This window comes from Talpa europaea (genome assembly GCF_964194135.1).
Source record: "Talpa europaea genome assembly, chromosome: 5".
Lineage (NCBI taxonomy): Eukaryota > Metazoa > Chordata > Mammalia > Eulipotyphla > Talpidae > Talpa > Talpa europaea.
This window is the reverse complement of record NC_140071.1, coordinates 103,498,502-103,518,092: the sequence shown is the minus strand read 5'-3', so window position 1 is coordinate 103,518,092 and position 19,591 is coordinate 103,498,502. Positions and strand designations below refer to the sequence as shown.

General features: G+C 38.6%; 1 protein-coding gene across 5 annotated transcripts in view; it reads left to right on the top strand.

Annotated features, from left to right (window-relative positions):
- RUFY3 (RUN and FYVE domain containing 3) overlaps positions 1-19,591 on the top strand; it is a gene marked incomplete at both ends in the record, with an annotated part of 75,793 nt that overhangs the window by 33,237 nt on the left and 22,965 nt on the right. For all 5 annotated transcript variants that reach the window (XM_084233111.1, XM_084233112.1, XM_084233113.1 and 2 more), the window contains 7 exons: positions 8,825-8,998; positions 10,404-10,521; positions 11,319-11,420; positions 15,313-15,436; positions 16,887-16,948; positions 18,800-18,865; positions 19,132-19,201. In XM_084233111.1, the coding sequence (XP_084089237.1) occupies positions 8,825-8,998; positions 10,404-10,521; positions 11,319-11,420; positions 15,313-15,436; positions 16,887-16,948; positions 18,800-18,865; positions 19,132-19,201 (716 nt within the window). The remainder of the gene's footprint in view (positions 1-8,824; positions 8,999-10,403; positions 10,522-11,318; positions 11,421-15,312; positions 15,437-16,886; positions 16,949-18,799; positions 18,866-19,131; positions 19,202-19,591) is intronic.

Below are 19,591 nucleotides of genomic sequence, written 5' to 3'. Positions count from 1 at the left end.
AGACCCACTGTGAAAATATACTTCAGAGAACTCAGTACACACATTGCTTATTTATGTGTATTGTAGGGAAGGAAGAGGCTTCCTCTGTCCTCCACAAATCTTACACCTCAGATTAAAGTGACATAAGGCAGAGTGATAAAAATGCTTACAAATTTTATTGAATTTTCAAATGTATATGTGAGCCTTCACAAGACAATAAAGACCTGAAGAAGTGATCAAAGCTTAGAAGTTCATACTTTTTTTTTTTTTTTGAAGATTTATTTATGCATCCAGGAACTGGGGTTCTCGCTAGAGGTGCAGAGGGCGAGGTAAGAGAATTCACCAGAGACAGAGTGGGGAGCAGAACAGGCAGATCTACTGTAAATACACTGCTGAGGGGAGCAGTGGGCGAGACAGGAGAGGTCTGCTGCACCATATGGGTCACCTCCCTGACCGGGGATCTAACTTGTGCTATGGTGGGGTATCATAGTGCTGAGACTTAACCCCTTGCACCACCAAGAAGGCCCTTTTGAGACCAAGAAAGAATAAATTTGTGAAGAATTGACAAGACACTTGGGCTAAGGGTAGTAAAAAGGTGAAGAAGTGACAAGTTTTTTATAACCTTCTTGGCCTAAGTTCTCTGTCTCTGATGATAAGTTTGTCTCCCTTTCTACAAGGGAAGCTAGCTTTCACATGGGAGGTATTTCTCCTGCCTTCAGGGAAGAAGGAGGAGGGTGGTTCAGAGTGACCTTCCTGCTTCAGCTGTTTTCTTGAACTCCTTCAGCTTAAGATATTCCATATGTCAAGGTGCTATATTTGAGGGTAGCGTGTCCTAAATGCCATCAAGATCTAAAAAGTTTCATGAAACAGTGCATCTACTATGTGGGGAGCATGTTAAATTGATCTAATACTCCACTCTAAGGGATTGTGACATTCAGCTTTAAAGACTGCATAATATCATCTGCTGCCTCTCTTGGTGGGGGGAGAGTGTGTGCCTGAATCCATTTCAACACTAGCCACTAAGATATAAGACAAAAAAAATCCTTCCTGAAATGACTGTTCTGAGTTCTGTTCCCATCCTATTATTGTTGGGACCCTTTAAAGTTTGGGCCAGGAACCCTGCATTCTTCTCTTTTTCTTTAAACAATCTCCTCTGGTAAATGCTCCTTTTCTAATAATTGATATGAACATCATCCAACCCCCAAACTTGAATTCCGTATACAACTATGATGAAAATTATGTTAAGAATGCATCGGGCCTACCCGGTGGCGCAGCAGTTGAGCGCCGGGTTGTGAAGCTGCCTGCTTCCTCTGCAACGCCGGTTCGATTCCCGGCTGCTCCCAGGCCACGGGAGGAGGGTCCCACATGGCGCGCAGACTTCTCCTGCCGCCCGCTGCTCCCCTCAGCAGTGTGCTTCGGTCCTTCTGCCTGCTCTGCTCCCAGCTCTGGCTCCGGTGAATTCTCTCACCCTCCAGTGCTTCTGACTATACCCAGTGCTTGTATAAATAAAATAAATAAATAAATAAATCTTTAAAAAAAAGAAAAAAGAATGCTTCCACATAAATATCCTTTATCTAAAACCAAGCTGAATTTATCTCTTACCCGCAAACAATTATTCACTTTCTATTTCCTTTTTCAGCAGGGTTTTCCAGTCTCTGAAAGGCAAAAACTTTGTGTTAAGATTAACTTGATGCTTCAGTTTCCTTAACAGATAGAGTTCCTCCTGGAGGCCATTTTCATCCTCTTCCCCTAGATTCACTTTGCATACTCCTCTCAGATTTACAATCCCCAAAGGAAGTTTGAAGCCAACTACTTTCTCCCATGTCTGATTCCTGAATATACAAGTATAGTTTTAGAGACCTATCCTCCGACTTGCCTTCCTGTTTTTTCCCATATTCTCATGGAAGAATTCCCCATTTTGCTCCTATTTCTGTCATCTCACTTCACACCTATTACTACCACTTGGAGTACTTTCTCCATGTTTTCTGTGTTTCACATATAGAATATACCCCATGTGCTATATAATATTTTGAAATTTATTCCTTTATCACTATTTCGGTGGTGTAGCATTTGGAGCACAGGTGTACAATATTCCAGTGAGTTAAAGACAAACATATTTTGGTTAGGTCCCTAATAACAATCTAAAAACTAGCTGGTTACTCTTTCATACATGCTGCAAAGGACACAAGACTCCTAGTTCAGAAACAGGTCTTTATTATTTATGACAAGGCAAGCAATGTGTACATCATCATTTTTGTGTCAGTTCCTCTAGCACCAGAGTCCCTGGGAGATTCTGTGGCTCAGCAGGGTGATGTGCACCCGGTGGGTTTGTGTTGTAGCTTGAGGAACACTTGAGGTTAAGGAATCCATAGCTTTTACAAGAAGCAATAGGGGAGTCTCATCTAATGATTATCAGCTGCATAAACAACCCTGAGAAATGTTCTGGGTAAGAGTGGTCAGGACCTCACAGTCTTGATACAACCAGTAAAAGACATGTAGTAGCACAAGACATCCAAGGAGTATTGTCCTGCAGTGTTTACAGGTGACGTATAAAGACATGAGAAATTTCTCCTGTATCACTCAGGGAATGTAACAGAGACAAGGAGATCTAACCCTTTTAGATCAGAAATCTGGCTGTTATAAATAGTTGTTTACCACCTAGCATCCAGATAAATTACTTAAAAGGATAAATTAATCAAAACAGCAAAATCTTGGATTGCATTTATCAGCTAGTTTTCTTAGGTTGTACCAAAACAAAGAAGGCTAATTATTGTGCTGACTTCAAAATGTTTCCAGAAATCTTCTAGGTAGTCTTCTGTGGTGTGGAATGAAATTTGGGAAACTTTTCAGAAGTAAAATTGATTATATTATTATATGGGACTCCAAAGAAAAAATCAGTGTGATTTCATATGGAATTCTTGGACAAGCTTAATAAAAGGACATCTGTTAAAGATTAGAGAATTAGATGCCTTAAAGGCAGATTTTTCCTCTACTGCTCACAATTCCTTTGGCACTGAATATGTGAAATTTTTTCCCCCACACCGACCAATTCTCTGATACCAATTCAATTCTGATAAAATGTACTTGGGATTAGTATGGAGTCCACAGGCTCAGGGCTTGGCACTACAGGACAGCCTCACTTTGATGCCATTCCCAGCAGTCCCCTGTGCTGTAAACCAGAGGTTTCTATGACCCCCTCTTCAAGTTTAAAAATTTGCTATAATGGCTCACAGAACTCAGGAAAAGAGTTCATTTGCTAGGTTGCCTGTATATTACAAGATGATGTAACTCAGAAACAGGTGGATTAAATAGGGCAAAGCATGTGGGAAGGAGAGTGGATGGAGTGGAGCACCCTTGCCTTCTCCATACCTTTGGGCATTGTGATGTGCTTACCAACCCAGAGGCTCTCCAGACTATTTATGGAGGCTTCCTTAGGTAGTCATGATGAATTACATCATTGCCCACTGGTGACTGCGCTGGGTCTTCAGCCCTTTTCCCTTCCAGGTAGTTGGGCTCTGGGGTGTGACGGTTCCAACTGTCTAGACACAGTTGGTTCCTTTAGCTCCCAGCCTCCGTATCTTTAAGGGCTTTCCAAGTTACTCACTAAAATAAATTCCGGTGTGGTTTGAAAGGGAATTGTTATGAATAACAAAAAGTGTTCCTTTTACCTTTTATTAGGTAGTTATAAAAGTAACTGGGGACAAATAACAAATACAACAAAAGATACTCTTACCACTCTTAATCACTCTTAGGAAATTACAAGGGTTTTTAGAGATCTGTGTGAAGAACCAGTATATATGTAATTTCACCAGACCTCACCAAAAATGACTAGTGGTGATTTGGGGACATGAAATCACCAAATAAGCTTATTTATTTTAATGTCAAAGCCCAAACCTAAAGGGTTTGTTACTGTTGTTAACTTCTCAGCGGTAGAAAGGGAATTTCAGAGGTAGAAAAACACAGAATTAGAGTCTCCAGGTTAAATGAGTTGATGGTTTCAAGTATGTCTTTTTCAGTTGGTTTATTTGATTCAGGGTCCATATAAGATATGCATTATTACATTTCTTAAACCTTGGGGGTTTTTTTTGGGGTTTTTTTTTTTTTTTTAAGATTTGCTTTATTTATTTATTTATTTATTTATGCAAGCACTGGGTATAGTCAGAAGCGCGGGAGGGTGAGAGAATTCACCAGAGCCAGAGCAGGGAGCAGAACAGGCAGAAGGACCGAAATACACTGCTGAGGGAAGCAGCGGGCGGCAGGAGAGGTCTGCGCGTCATGTGGGACCTTCCTCCGGTGGCCGGGAGCACCCGGGGATCCAACTGGTGCTGCAGAGGCTGCCGACAGCTTCGCAACCCAGCGCTCAACTGCTGTGCCACTGGGGAGGCCCTTAAGCCTTGGTTTTTTTAAAATAAGTTTTATTTGATACAATTCACCTACTATAAGGGTCCCCGCTTTTTAAAATGAACAGTTAAGTAATTTTTAGTATATTCACAAAATTGTGTCTCCATCCCCACTATCAAAATCCCAGAATATTTTTACCCTAAAAAGAAACCCTAAACCAGGACCTCTCCTGTCTGCCTGTGATTATGCAGGTGTTTCTTTTCACAAACCTTTTTTTCCTTTGCAAAACAGGAGCAGCAGCTCTACTGCCCACCTGTGACTATGCAGGTGCCTCTCTTTTTTCTTTCTCCTTTGCGTAATTAACCTGTCCTTTTAAAATGTAAAAAAAGAAAGAAATCTTATACTATTAGTAGGTGTCCCCTACTCCCCCTTCCCCTCAGCATCCTACAACTACTAATCTACTTTCTGTCAATACAAATTTGCCTATTCTGGATGTTTTTTATAAACAAAATCATAAAATACGAAGCCCCTTGTGTCTGACTTCGTTCACTCAGCATAATGTTGTCTTCAAGTTTCCCCCTTGTTGGTATTAGCATTTCATTCCTTATTATTGCTGGATAACAATGTTTTGTACAGATACCACATTTTTTGTATCCATTCGTGTATTGATGGGCATTTTGGCTGTTTCCACTTTTTGCTATTAAGAATGACACGCCTATGGACATTCATGCATGAATTTTGTGTGCTCTCATTTCTGTTGGGTATATACCTAAGAGTGGAATTCCTTGGTCATAGGCAATTGTGTTTAGCCTATCTGGGAACTGTTAGGCTTTAAAAAAAAAAAAAAAGATTTATTTATTTATGCACACAAGAGCTGGGGCACAGGCCAGAGATCCTGGGGGTGAGAGGATCCACCAGAAACAGTGGGGAACAGAACAGGCAGACTGAAATACACTGCTGAGAGGAGCAGTGGGTGAGACAGGAGAGGTCTGCCTCGCCATGTGGGTTTCTCCCTGACAGGCCAGGGATTGAACTCGTGCTATAGAGGCTGTGGATTGCTTCATAGTGCGATGCTTAACCCCTTGCGCCACCAGGGAGACGTTAGGCTCTTTTTCAAAGCAGTTGCATTCCCTCTTTTATGTTCTTACCAACAGTGCATGAGGGTTTCAGTTCCTCCACGTTCTCATCAATGCTTGTTATTTTCCTTTTCAATCTTTCGAGTTTTTTTAATCCATCCTGGTGAGTATGAAGTGGTAATCTCACTGTGGCTTGAATTTTTCCTGTACTTAGTGGTCATTTGCGTATCTTCTCTGGAGAAATATGTCTTCATATCCTTTACCTATTCTCTTTTTTTTTTTTAAGATTTATTTATACATACAAGATAAAGATATATTTATAAAAGATTAATAAAGATTTATTTATACATACAACTGGGATACAAGACAAAGGTGCGGGGGTTAAGAGATCCACCAGAGACAGAGAGGGGAACAGAACAGGCAGATTGACAGAAATACACTGCTGAGGGAAGCAGCAGGCGAGACAGGAGAGGTCTGCTGCGCCATGTGGTAACTCCCTGGCTGGGTGGGGAGCGAACTTGTGCTGCAGACTGTGGATAGCTTATGGAAGCACAGTGCTGTGCTTAACCCTTTGTGCCACCAGGGATGCCCCTGCCTGTTCTCTTTTACTGCGTTGTCTATTGTTGTTGAATTATGAATTCTTTATATATTCTGGGTACTAAATTTGATTTGCAAATATTTTCTCCCATTCTGTGGGTTTTCTTTTCACTTTCTTAATGACGTTCTTTGAATTGCTAAAGTTTTTAATTTTTTGTGGTTTTTTTTTTCCCCTTTGTTACTTGTGAATTTTGTATCTAAGAAACCATTGCCTAACCCATGTCACAAAGATTTAGACCTATGCTTTCTTCTAAAAGTCTTGTAGTTTTTGCTCTCATGCTTCAGTCTTGGATCCATTTTGATCCATTTTGTTTTGTAATATTCTTTTGCACGTGGATATCCAACTCTGCTGGGAGTGTTTTTGAAATTATTGTTGTTGTTTTTACCAGTTAAACTGTGTTGGCACCCTTGTTGAAAATCAATTGGCCATAAATGTGTATGTTTATTTTTGGACTTTAAAGTTGATTCCATTAATCGGTATGTCTATCTTTATGACAGTATCACACAGCCTTGATTACTGTTGCTTCACAGTAAGTTTTGGAATCAGTGAATTGTGAGCCTTCCAACAATGATTTTTTTTCAAGTTTGTTTTCATTATTCTGCATCTTTTTTTTATTTCCACGTGTATTTTAGAATAATTTGCCAATTTCTGTAAAAATAAATGCCAGTAGTGCCAAAGTTGAGAGTAATATTTCTAAAGGATGAGTGGGTATGTTTGATTTTGATACAGTTCACTTCAAATAGGTTAGAGCACTATACTAATAGAGTGCAAAGTATTAGAAATGTAATTATTTTCTGTAGTTTATGCACTCCCAGAGCTCAGTCAGATGTCTTGAACATTTCTGCTGATTTTAAAAGGTACACGTTGGGGCAATAATTGGGACCAGTATATATCCATCACTCCTTGAAATACATCTCAAAGTGTGGTATTTGTCCATACTCCAATTATCACTAGATTGGAATCATGTAATAAACTTGACTAGCAGCATTATTTGATTTTGTCATTAGCTCCCTGAATTAACAATCTGTTGGCTTGAGGCACAGGGAATCATACCTTATGGACTACCAGTTATTCAACTCCACATTTTCTTGTTACGTGTTGGTAGGCATTTAATGGAGAAGCCAGTAGTTCTCCACCAATATTCATGCATACCCTCTTACACCTGCCCTTTTTCCTTCTCCCAGTGATTATGCAAGGTCATGCCAGTAATATTGGAAATTAATGACTGATAAAGTTGTTCGTGGTTGCTTTTCATGGGATAGTTTTTTGTGTATGTCAGTGAACCTTTGTGAGCTTTTTCTAGTCTTGTTTCTACCCTGAACAAAGGCTGCAAAACATTAGATCATTTGCAAAAAAAGAATGAATGGCAATATATACCAATTCTGACTTTCACAATAAAGTATTTCTCTAAAAATTTACCTCAGATCATCACAACAAACTAAGATTTGTAGAGTTGAAACTATGTAAATGTACAAGTCCTTAAACTTAATACAGAAGTTTGATTGAAATTCTGGCCTTTTGATTCTGGTCATTTAACTGTGAAAGCCAGATGTAAATGAAGAGTGTGTGAGGAAGGTTATTTAGGACAATTTGAATAAAATTATGTTTTGTGTTGCTTATTTGCATTATGGTGCTATATTTTCATTAGTACCTTTATAGTTTTATTTGTCCAACCTAAGAAAATGTAAAATATAGATTTCTCAGCCTTTTTCACTTTTTATGGAAATTTCACATTTGTGTTTGGGAGTGTGCGTGTGTGATAGAGGAAAGAGCATTCATTTTCCTGTCACATTCAAACTCTGCCATTTATGAACTATTTGGCCTTGAACAGCAGGTTAACTTTACCATCCGAAAAGAAGGGACAATATTAAATGAGTCACAAGGATTAAATAAGATAATTATATAAAGGAACGATCAGCAGGAAAGGTAAATATTATTTGAGGACATTGATTCATTTGTAAGTAGATTATAGGGTTTGGAGTCTGTTGTCTGCTCCTCTGTTCCTGGCCCTGGGAAGCGCTTGACTCTCTGGGCACGTTTTCTTTCCTTGTAAAATGACTCTTGGTAATGGTACCCTTGTGTGTTGTAAGGAGAAATTAAGATCATAGTTTTAAGAAGCAGCACACAGTTCTTGGTAGAATATACATACTAATAAATGAAGGCCATAAGCGCTTAGATTACTGAGTTCTGTCAGACAAAGTGCACCTAGTCTCTTACAGTTAATCTGTCTGGTTGGTGAGAGTCACACACTCTATGCTAAGTCTCAAAAACTTGGGAACTGATTAAGTTCTATTACTGCCCTACACTAATAGTGATTATTTTTAGTTTATTTAATAATGCTAAACCTAAATAATGATGCCAAATGTCATAAAGGCTAATAATGCAAATAGTATATTTGAGGGAAAGTTTAAGTACTTTACCCCCCAGCCTTTTCTCTTGTTTTCCAGAGCACTTCACACACTGCATAGAAAATGAGGGGCAGGACAGGGGTGGAAGCAGGGAGCTATAAGTGTGGTGGCAGAGGCAGTGGTGAGAATATTAAAAGATTTTGCACTCAGTCATGGTTTGATAAAATAGATCATTTTAATGATTTATGGACAATAGTCCTAAGGGAAACTGGCATCTTTCTGTCTTTTTAGCAGTAGGTACATGTGGAGAATATGACAGCAACTAATGGTAAAGCTTGGTGCCACTGCCTGGGTTCTGCCAGAACACCGGCAGCCTTAGCTTTTGCGCCATGAATGCAGGTGGCAACACAGTGAAACCCTGCTGAATTGGTCATGCACTATTTCCAGTAACCAGGCTTCATCCTCTCACCCTCTGACTCCAGATCCTAACTATCTCATGGCCAACGAACGCATGAACCTGATGAACATGGCCAAACTGAGCATCAAGGGCTTGATTGAATCAGCTCTGAACCTGGGGAGAACTCTGGACTCAGACTACGCACCACTTCAACAGTTCTTCGTGGTGATGGAGCACTGCCTAAAACACGGCTTGAAAGGTAGGCCATGGCCTCAGAATGCAAGGGTGCGTGCAACTATTTCCTAGCAATAGGTACTGAAAAGGAAAACATTTTTAATACTTATGTATATTTATTACATCATCCTTCATTTTGTGCAATGTATGATTTCCCCATGAAATTCCCATCACCCATTCACCCGTGCACCATCACCATAGTCCCTTGTGCTCTTCCCACCTCTGTCCTGATCCTTCTTCCTCCTCTTCCCCTACAGAATGTCTCTGGTGTATGGTTGCCTGTTGATTTTGATTTTTACTTTATTATAGTTATTTTTTTTCCTGGTCCCTTATTTAGTTCCTCTACATCCCTCCTGTAAGTGAAACCATCCAATATTTTTCTTTTTCTTTCTGGCTTATTTCGCTGAGCATAATCTCTTCCAGCTCCACCCATGCTGCTGTGAATGGCATGAGTTTATAAAAGGAAAACATTTTTGTGGAGCTAAAGAATAAGAGACTTGAGTTAATATTAATCCACTGGGATGCAACATATATGGATGCAAGGATATAGTTGACTTTAAGAACTTGAGGGCTTGGGAAACAAATATCATTACATGCTAAAACTAGAACAGTGATTATAAGTATCTAGTCCAGATCAGCAGTTCTGATTGACAAGTAGAAATAGGTCTAAAATGGGATACCCCTTGCCCGGGGTCACACAGTGTGTGGGGGCTAAGCTAGTGCTAGAACTCAAATTTCCTGGTTCGTGCTTTCCCCCCTTAATCATAAACTTTTTTTTAAGAAGTCATTTTTTGGGGGACAGGCCAGAGATGCGGGGGGGTGAGAGGATTTACTACAGACAGAGTGGGCAACAGAACAGGCAGACTGATTGAAATTCATTGCTGAGGGGAGCAGCAGGTGAGACAGGAGAGGTCTGCTGCGCCATGTGGGTAGCTCCCTGGCCGGGGATCAAACTCATGCTGCAGAGGCTGTAGATAGCTTCAAAGTGCTGTGCTTAACCCCTGCGCCACCAGGGAGGCCCCAGCTTAATCATAAGCTTTTGAGGGCAGGACCTGGTCTTGATCACCTTTGCTTCCTCTCCTCTTCCCTTCCCAATATATGTAATATGTTTTGGGTTATATTTGTTTCTTATTGAACTGCTTTCTTCACTAATACCATATAGCTTTAAGTGCTATATTGTTAAAATGTTTTATTATATGATAGAGCTCATCCATAAATTCTTCTTGAAAAAGGAATCTTGGAAAGTAAGGAGATTTCTTTATTTTCACAAAATGTTCTCTATTCTGAAAGCATGAAAAATTTAAGAAGTAATCATCTAGACTGAAAAAAACCCTAAATACACGGGAGGGAAGAACACAGATGTGTGTATTTTGATGGTTTGCTTACATTTTGAAGAATATTAAAATGTGGTATTGTTTTTATTGCCTTAGCTAAGAAAACTTTTCTTGGACAAAATAAATCCTTTTGGGGACCTCTAGAACTGGTAGAAAAACTTGTTCCAGAAGCTGCAGAGATAACAGCCAGTGTCAAAGATCTTCCAGGACTTAAGTAAGTTTAAGGGTGAATTCTGTTTGTCAGGTAAAACAGTCTCCTTGAAGAGTGAGCCTAAAAATAATGATGATCATCATAACTTTTGATAAGAATCCAAAATGCATAATTTTGTTATGAATGGGCACTGTTATAAGAGAACTGGTAATGTAGAAGATTAAAAGTACCCATGAGAGAAAAGTATTATTAATCTAGGAGAGATTGTCTTTATTTTAAAATATCAAACATTTCCTTATTTTTTTTTAAATACTGTGAGAATCATCTCATGAATCAAGAAATTGAGTCCAGGGAGGTGACTAGAAAAAGAATGTGTTCAGTGGAATTTGAGAGCCAAGATTAAAACAATGTCAAGTGAACTGCAGAAGCTGACAACCCAGAACCTGCCTTCGGACTTGCAAAAGAGTAGTGCTCTTTTACCAAATTAGATTGATTTAAGTTTAATCAGATAGAAGCCTAATAATGTCCACCTTATTAGTACATGGGTATTCACATGACTCACATTAAATTTATGACAATTTACTCAACATTAATCTGATGCAACAGTTCACTTGGGCATCCCAGAGGTCTTGTCTTCAAATTGTGGTCTCATTCAGTAATTAATTTTTGGCAAGAGATTTTGTCCCAAACACACCCTCTGGGTTCCACTAGCCCACACAGAATCCCTCCAATAGTAATGTCTTGGGAGAGGTGGTGAGTAGCATGTTACACTGGAGGACCATTAGCAAGAGTAAGGGAATTTGTCCACTGTGGCCCCCTTCTGTGCTACTTTTAATTGTTTGGTTTCTGTGTTTTTGTAGGACACCAGTAGGCAGAGGAAGAGCCTGGCTTCGTTTGGCATTAATGCAAAAGAAACTTTCAGAATATATGAAAGCTTTGATCAATAAGAAGGAACTTCTCAGGTATGAATTCTTCTTGAATTTTGTTCTTTTTTTGCTATGTTCTACATCATATGAGGTGAGAGCATATAAATTTGCCATTTTTGTAGATCAGAAACAGTTGAATCAGACATTTTCACGTAGTTCAACTGATACCTTCTCCCACATCTCACACACACATACTCAGGAATAATTACTTTTATATTGTGTGTGTTCATTCTGCTACCATGACATCTATTAATATATGGTCCTTTGCTGGGCAGACTAAAATTTAATACTTCCAGAAAATAGGAAAGACTTTTAACATGTTACCATAAAACCAGAAGGTAGAAATTGACATGTAACATTAAATATAGTTCACAGAATATTTCCAGATGGATCATGATGCACATGAGAACAAGAAACAGTGTATCTTTTGGAAGAAAATATAGGTAGGCAAAAACTTCTTAAACAGGGTACAAGAAGTACTATGTATAAAAGGTGTAAATTGGTCTACATTAAAATAAAGAACTGTCACCAAAAAGCCCTGTTAACTCCCTGGTGGTGCAAGGGTTTCAGATGCAGACTATGAAGCTATCTGTAGCCACTGCAGCACGAGTTCGATCCCTGGCTAGGGAGCTACCCATATGGAGCAGCAGACCTTTCCTGTCTCACCCACTGCTCCCCTCAGCGGTGTATTTCAGTCAGTCGGCCTGTTCTGTTCCCCACTCTGTCTCTGGCCTGTACACTAGTTCTGTTATAGGGCAGCCCCGATACAAAACGGGTAGCCTGACTGTGTGTCCTCACCACGCACTTAAAAGGACTTATCAATGCTCTACTGCAGGCACACACGAAAGGTTAATAAAAGGTTTATTTACAAGGGAAGGGCAAATGAGGAAATGTACAGCTCAGGGAGAAAAATGGGAGACAAAGTTTTAAATGTGTCCTACCCTATCCGCCGATCTGGAATCACAAATGGCACTCTGAGAGCTGGCTGCAAGCCAGGAGCTGTGAAGCCAGGAGGCTAGCGACAGAGCGAAGCTCCCAAGGCCCACGTGTTTGGTTTTTATACCCAACCTGGCTGCTTAACTCCACCCTCAGGTCCCAGCCACCTTCCCTTTGGTGGTGACAGGATTTGTCTTTCCCAATGTCCTGATGGCTTTGGTCTGGAGTGGGGGTGGAGTCCACAAAGCCTGTATGGGATTAGCGCAGGACATCCTTTCCCCCTAACAGTTCTTGTATGCATAAATAAATAAATCTTAAAAAAAAAAAACAAAACACTAAGAATGAAAGGCATCCCATATGGACTGAAAGGAGATATTTGTCGCATGTAGCACATATATTCTACAAATGATATATATTCAGAGTATTTAAAGAACTCTTCAGGGGCCTCCCTGGTGGCTCAAGGGGTTAAAAGTACCACATTATGAAGCAATCCACAGCCTTGGCAGCATGAGTTCAACCCCTGGCCGGCCAGGGAGCAACCCACATGGCACGGCAGACCTCTTCTGTTTTGCCTGCTGCTCCCCTCAGCAGTGTATTTCAGTCAGTCTGCCTGTTCTCTTCCCACTCTGTCTCTGGTGAATCCTCTCACTGCCCCCACCACCTCCACATCTTTGGCCTGCACCCCAGCTCTTGTGTGCATAAATAAATCTTTAAAAAGAAAATAAAAATATAAAGAACTCTTCAATGCAATAAGAAAAAGGCAAACAAACATTAGATGAATAAGGGACTTGAAAGGCATTTACAAAAGAAACTTAAATGGCCAATAAACATGCAAAAGGTACATATAAAACTTAAGGACCCATCACACCAGTGCAAATTAAGATACCAATGTGATACCTCCACATCACCTTCCTATCACCAAATTGCTTAAAATGGAATAGACAGACAATACCAAGTGGTTGTGAAGCTGCGAAGAAACTTTAATGTTCTGCTAATGATTGGTAGAGAAACTGACAATTAAAAGTTGATGAAAAATGTACCTTATGACCCAGTAATTCTACTTGTTTAATGAAAGACATGAACAAGATTGTTGGCAGCTATTATAATGTTTGTTATAGACTCCAGTGTCTATTCACAGTATATAGCTAAGTAAATTTTGATCTATTCATACGGTATGAGCTACCATATAGCAACTACACATAACAGTATTGATTAATCTCACAAATATAATGTTGGACAAAAGAAGCCAACATGAAAAAAATCATTGCATATTATTCCATTTAACATTCAGAACTATGCAAAATTCATTTTTCATGATAGAAGTCAGGAGGAAGGGCAGGAGGAAGTAAATAGAGAGCAGGACATACAAGGTGACTGTAATGTCTGATACTGTTTCTTAGGCGCTTGTTAAATGAGTTAGTTCTCCTTATGAAAATGCATTTTTGTAATTTATTTACTTTCCTATGCATATTTTATAGATCATTAATATTTGTCAAAAGAAATTCAAATATAACAGCTTGCTTCTAAGAAGAACAACTAAGAGAATTTAAAGTGATGGCAGGATTATGCAAAAAAACCTAGTTTTTACAAGAAATTGCATTGTATATCCTAATACAGAGCGTTGTTTTAATGTTGCAGTACCTATGTGTGCCATTGGTTGCTGTTTTCTGGCCTAAGAAAATTAAACAAATCAGGAGAAAGAAATAGGAACAATTCAGGGGCTCAGCTTTCCAAGAATCAAGCCTTTAAGTGAAGTAGGATCTAGTGTTCAAGCTATTAATGACCACAGTCCAGTGTCTTTCTTCAAAATTGTGTGATTAAAATTGGCATCTGAAGAATTAGCTCTGTCTAGCTGAGCACCAGAGTAAATGTGCTTAGTCTTGAACTGGCCAGAATGGTTCCTTTTTTTCCCCTTGCCTGTCCTCCAATGTTAGCCACTTCCCCCAGAACAGTATTTTATATATAGCTTCACTCACTTTGAAATAGGAAGATATTCACAATGTTGTTAAATAAAAAAAATTCATGACAGTTTAATAGTATAACACTTTTTAGTATCCTTCAAAATTATGTGTATATCTCCACAAATGATCTGAATGGTTTATACATCAAGTTCCTAACAAGTCATCAGTATATAGAATTATAAGGTTCTTGTGTACCTTTTGCTTCTGTTTTTAATATAAAAACTGACTTTCTTAGACAATAAAAGATGATGATCCCTTAAACATCTTACATCATCATCAACCTACTCTGCATATTGTTTTTTTGTTTGGTTTGGTTTGGTTTGGTTTATTTTTATTTATACAAGAGCCAGGGTACAGGCCAGATGTGCAGGAGGTTGAGAGGATTCACCAGAGACAGAGCAGGGAACAGAATAGGCAGACTGATGAAATACACTGCTGGGGGGTGCAGCGGGCGAGACAGGAGAGGTCTGCTCGCCATTTGGGTTGCTCCGAGGCCGCCTGGGATCGAACCAGCACTGCAGAAGCTGTGGACAGCTTCACAGCACTGCGCTCAACCACCTGCGCCACCAGGGAGGCCCTGCATATTGCTTGTTAAGCAACTTTTGCTAAGAAGTCAAAAATGACTATAATGCAACAGGTCACATTTATAAAATATTTATTTACCATGTCAAAGGAATGTAGTACTTAAATAGAATTAAAAATAAATCAGAAAAAGTAAATTTTGATGTATAAAAGATTGCAGAATTATCCCATGGTACATCATAAATACAAAAATGTAGGAAAAGCATGAATAATCCCTTGAATAAAAATCCCACTGTAATTACTTTTCTTTCAATTGCGTGTTACCTAGTCTATTCATGTGCCTATAATCTAAAATATTTATCCAAGTCATCCTTGTTTTACTTTTCTGCTATTTCGTAGTTGGTTATATCCAACCACGAAACAAGCATTTTTGCCCTTGTCTCATGATATCATCGTTGCATTCATGAAATTTTACTAAAATGGAGTATTTTCATGTATTTCTATTACAGTGAATTCTATGAACCCAATGCCCTCATGATGGAAGAAGAAGGAGCTATAATTGCTGGTCTCTTGGTCGGTCTGAATGTCATTGATGCCAATTTCTGTATGAAAGGAGAAGATTTAGACTCTCAGGTATGGGAAGAACACTCAGTTACTAAGTGTGTCACTCTGAATTTTGTTATCTCTAAATTTAGATTAATCAGATTTTACCAATAAAATTAGGAGGAATTATCTGGGTCATAAATGGGATTTCCTTTAATTACAATACAGTGTGAACATAAAAAATTATTTTCCTTTCAACTTGGATCATTTATGCCTTATGAATGTTTTTCAAATTCTTTTTTTTTTTTTAGATTTATTTTTATTTATTTATGCATACAAGAACTGGGGTGTAGACCAGAGGTGCAGGAGGGGTAAGAGGATTCACCAGAGACAGAATGGGGAGCAGAACAGGAGGATCCACTGAAATACACTGCTGAGGGGAGCAGTGGGCGAGACAGGAGAGGTCTACTGCACCATGTGGGTTAGCTCCCTGGCCGGGGATCGAACTCACATTGCTGTGGCTGGTGATAGCTTGATAGCGCTGTGTCTTTAGCCCCTGAGCCACCAGGAAGGCCCTGTTTTTCGAATTCTTGACTGAGATCCTATTAAAAATATTTCGTACAGGCAACACATATACACACACGAGCTAAATAGTAAACCCAGTATGGCATGGTAGTTAATGGTGATGTATCTGAAGCCAAACTTTTTAGACTCAATTCTGACTTCTCCATTTTCTAAATGAATGTATTTTATAGTTAGTTTTTTGATATTTCAGATTCCTTTTCTGTAATACAGGTTAATAAAGAGTATCCTTGTCTTTTTCATTTGGTTATTGTGAGGGATAAAGGAGTTCGTACTTGCATTGCACTCTGTACAGGACCTGGCACACATTATTACTCAATAAATAAAGCTGGTACATTCACTATGAATACTTCTCATCCCTTATGTGTGAAATGCAATGAATTTCTGTTTAATTTTACTCTGAGAAGGTAGAAAAAGAAGTATACTAGTTTGATCTATATTTTCAAAAAGAAATAACCTGAAAATAAAATGGCAAGTAGACCTGTGTATTAATGAAAGTTTGGAAGAGCGATACAGTGGTCATCTTTGGGCGGTTGGGATTATGGTATTTATATTACTTCCTTTTGTTATATCTGTATTTTCTGACGCTTCTATAAATGAAAGTGCATTATGTTTTATAATTATTTTAAAAGTTATTCCCAAAAGTGACTAGGGGTTCAGTAGCAGAATACCTGAAATAAGCAAAACAGAAAGAAACTTTAAACCTTAAACATATATGAAGTTGTCTGTTGGCTTTCTTAGTCATGATCTGGTCTTTAGTCCTATTGACTTAGTCTTGATTCCTTGGTTACATAAAGCCCTTATTAATTCCTAATTATAATAAAAAATAAAGCATTAAATTTTCATCAGAAATGTCTAGTAATTGCCATGACTATATTACTGTTTTGTGTTAGGCATTGTGTTATGCCTTCAGAAATACATCTAATTTTATACTAAATTCTATAAATTCTCTCTATAGGTTGGAGTTATAGATTTTTCAATGTATCTGAAGGATGGGAACAGCAGTAAAGGTAGTGAAGGGTATGTACAAAGAAAATTAGGTGTTTTTGTTAATATTTAAAGTTTTCAGCCACTGCTTTATATATTTGCTGAATTTCTGATGGTATAGCTTTAATAGTGTTTTGGTTTTTTTTTTTTTTTTTTTAAGATTTTTTATTATTTATTTATTTATTTATTTATGCAAGTACTGGGTACAGTCAGAAGCGCGGGAGGGTGAGAGAATTCACCAGAGCCAGAGCAGGGAGCAAAACAGGCAGAAGGACCGAAGTACACTGCTGAGGGGAGCAGCGGGCGGCAGGAGACGTCTGCGCGCCATGCGGGACCCTTCTCCGGTGGCCGGGGAGCATCCGGGGATCGAACCGGTGCTGCAGAGGCTGCGGGCAGCCTGGCAACCCAGTTCTCAACCGCTGCACCACTGGGGAGTCCCGCTTTAATAGTGTTTTGCCAAAAATACCTGACTATTGTGGCTGCTATGCCCTAAAAAGGATTATAGTTAGGTAATTTTCCTGTTATGTGGATTGTGGTAAACAAATTAAACATAATTGTAAAAGAAATCTAATGCTCCATCTCTTAAAGTAGTATTTAAAAGCATGGTATTCTTGATCAAAAGGATTGCATTTTCAATTTGCTCAAAATTTACAATATTACGTATGCATCATGGGTTATGTAAAATGTTGACACTAGAGGTTGCTGAATCTTCATTCTTCAGGGAGAATGAAGGAACGAATTCTGTGCTACTTTTATAACTCTTTTTGTAAATCTAAGATTATTTCAAAATAAAAAGGTTTTAAAATATTTATATAATACTTTGAGATCAGAAGCCTGCCTCACACTCTTTATAAATCTAGCACTTGATAGTATAATTAGTCTGAACCTTGAACATTGAGCTAAGATTATATCACTTTTTCTTTAAATAGTTGTAGAGATGTGTGATCCTAATTTATCTTTTAACTGAAAAGTCTCGCTATTTAACTTTTGCCTACTAAAAATTGTTTGGTTCTAGATGTGTGAACCTCCTTTTCCCACACGTAATTAATTTGTGTAAGAATAAACTCTTGGGCCTCCTGGGTGGCGCAGTGGTTGAGCACTGGGTTGCGAAGCTGCCCGCGGCCTCTGCGGCGCCAGTTCGATCCCCAGCTGCTCCCCGGCCACCGGAGGAGGGTCCCACATGGCGCACAGACCTCTCCTGCCACCCGCTGCTCCCCTCAGCAGTGTACTTCAGTCCTTCTGCCTGCTCTGCTCCCCACTCTGGCTCTGGTGAATTCTCTCGCCCTCCTGCGCTTCTGACTGTACCCAGTGCATGTATAAACAAAAACAAACAAATAAATTTAAAAAAATAAAACATGCCTCTATAAAAAATAAATAAATTAAATTAAATTAAAAAAAGAATAAACTCTTGATATTTATGAAAGCTTTTCATACCATTCACTTTGAATTATCAGTAACATTTAAGGACAAATATATAAAACCTTTTGAAACAGCTAAGTGTAAACTTGATTCAATTCATATTATAAACGGAAAGTTGATATAAATACTAGCAAAGCTAAAAAATAAAGCCCAATCAGTTACAACAAGAAAAGTTCTCTTCTTTGGATGCCTCTGATAGATTGATTTATTGTACCTGTAACCTTAGTTATTAAGGTTTGTAAGCGATCATAAGGGCTTTATTAATAGGGGTGCATTTTTACTTTTGTTTTTATTTCCATTTTTAAACCTCTGAATCTTCTTGTTGATATGCTGAGGAGTGTTATACTTCAGGATCTGCCTGTTTTATTACTGTGTTTGTGAAAACTTGAGCAGAACAACATCTTGATATTTCTAATGTAATTTTATTTTAATTTTCTCTCTGTTCTACATCTACCCTTCCCCCAGAGATGGCCAAATTACTGCAATTCTGGACCAGAAGAACTATGTAGAAGAACTCAACAGACATCTGAAGTAAAGAATGAATAAATACTTTGCAGGGAGTCTTGTTGGGGGTGTGGGTTAGGTAAACTGACAATAAGGATAAATTCAGATAATATTCAACAGATATACATAGAATTCCTGTTTGCCAGGCACTGAGATAGGGCACTGGCTAAATACCATTTATAATAATGTCTACAGAGAACTATGGCACTGTTAGCCAAGCAAAGATATGGTTACAGTTGAACATGAAATATAAACATGACTCTTAACTTACTTTCTTTTTTCCTTCTTGATAGTGCTACTGTAAATAACCTTCAAGCAAAAGTGGATGCATTAGAAAAATCCAACACTAAACTGACAGAGGAAGTAAGTATCTTTGGAAATTCTTTGTTTGACATACAATTTAATGATGTGCATTTGTGGAACCAATAATATCTATGGAACTTTGGAAATAAAGGACTTGATTTTTCAGATAATACCTACTACTAGGTAAACATAACTCCTTATTTTTTTTTTTTAACTCTTGTTTCCAGTTAAGTTGGGCAGAAAGGTGTCAGAGGGTAGTGAAGAAAAAGGTAGGAGAAAGGAAAGAAGAGAAAATATGTGTAAAACTGGGAAAATGAAGAGAGGGCTATATGTAAAATACAGAAGAAATGTGATGCATGAGAGAAATTGTGTGTTACAAAGAAATACTACTGAGAGTGAATTACAGATAGCAAGTGTGAACGACGTGTGTGTGTGTGTGTGTGTGTGTGT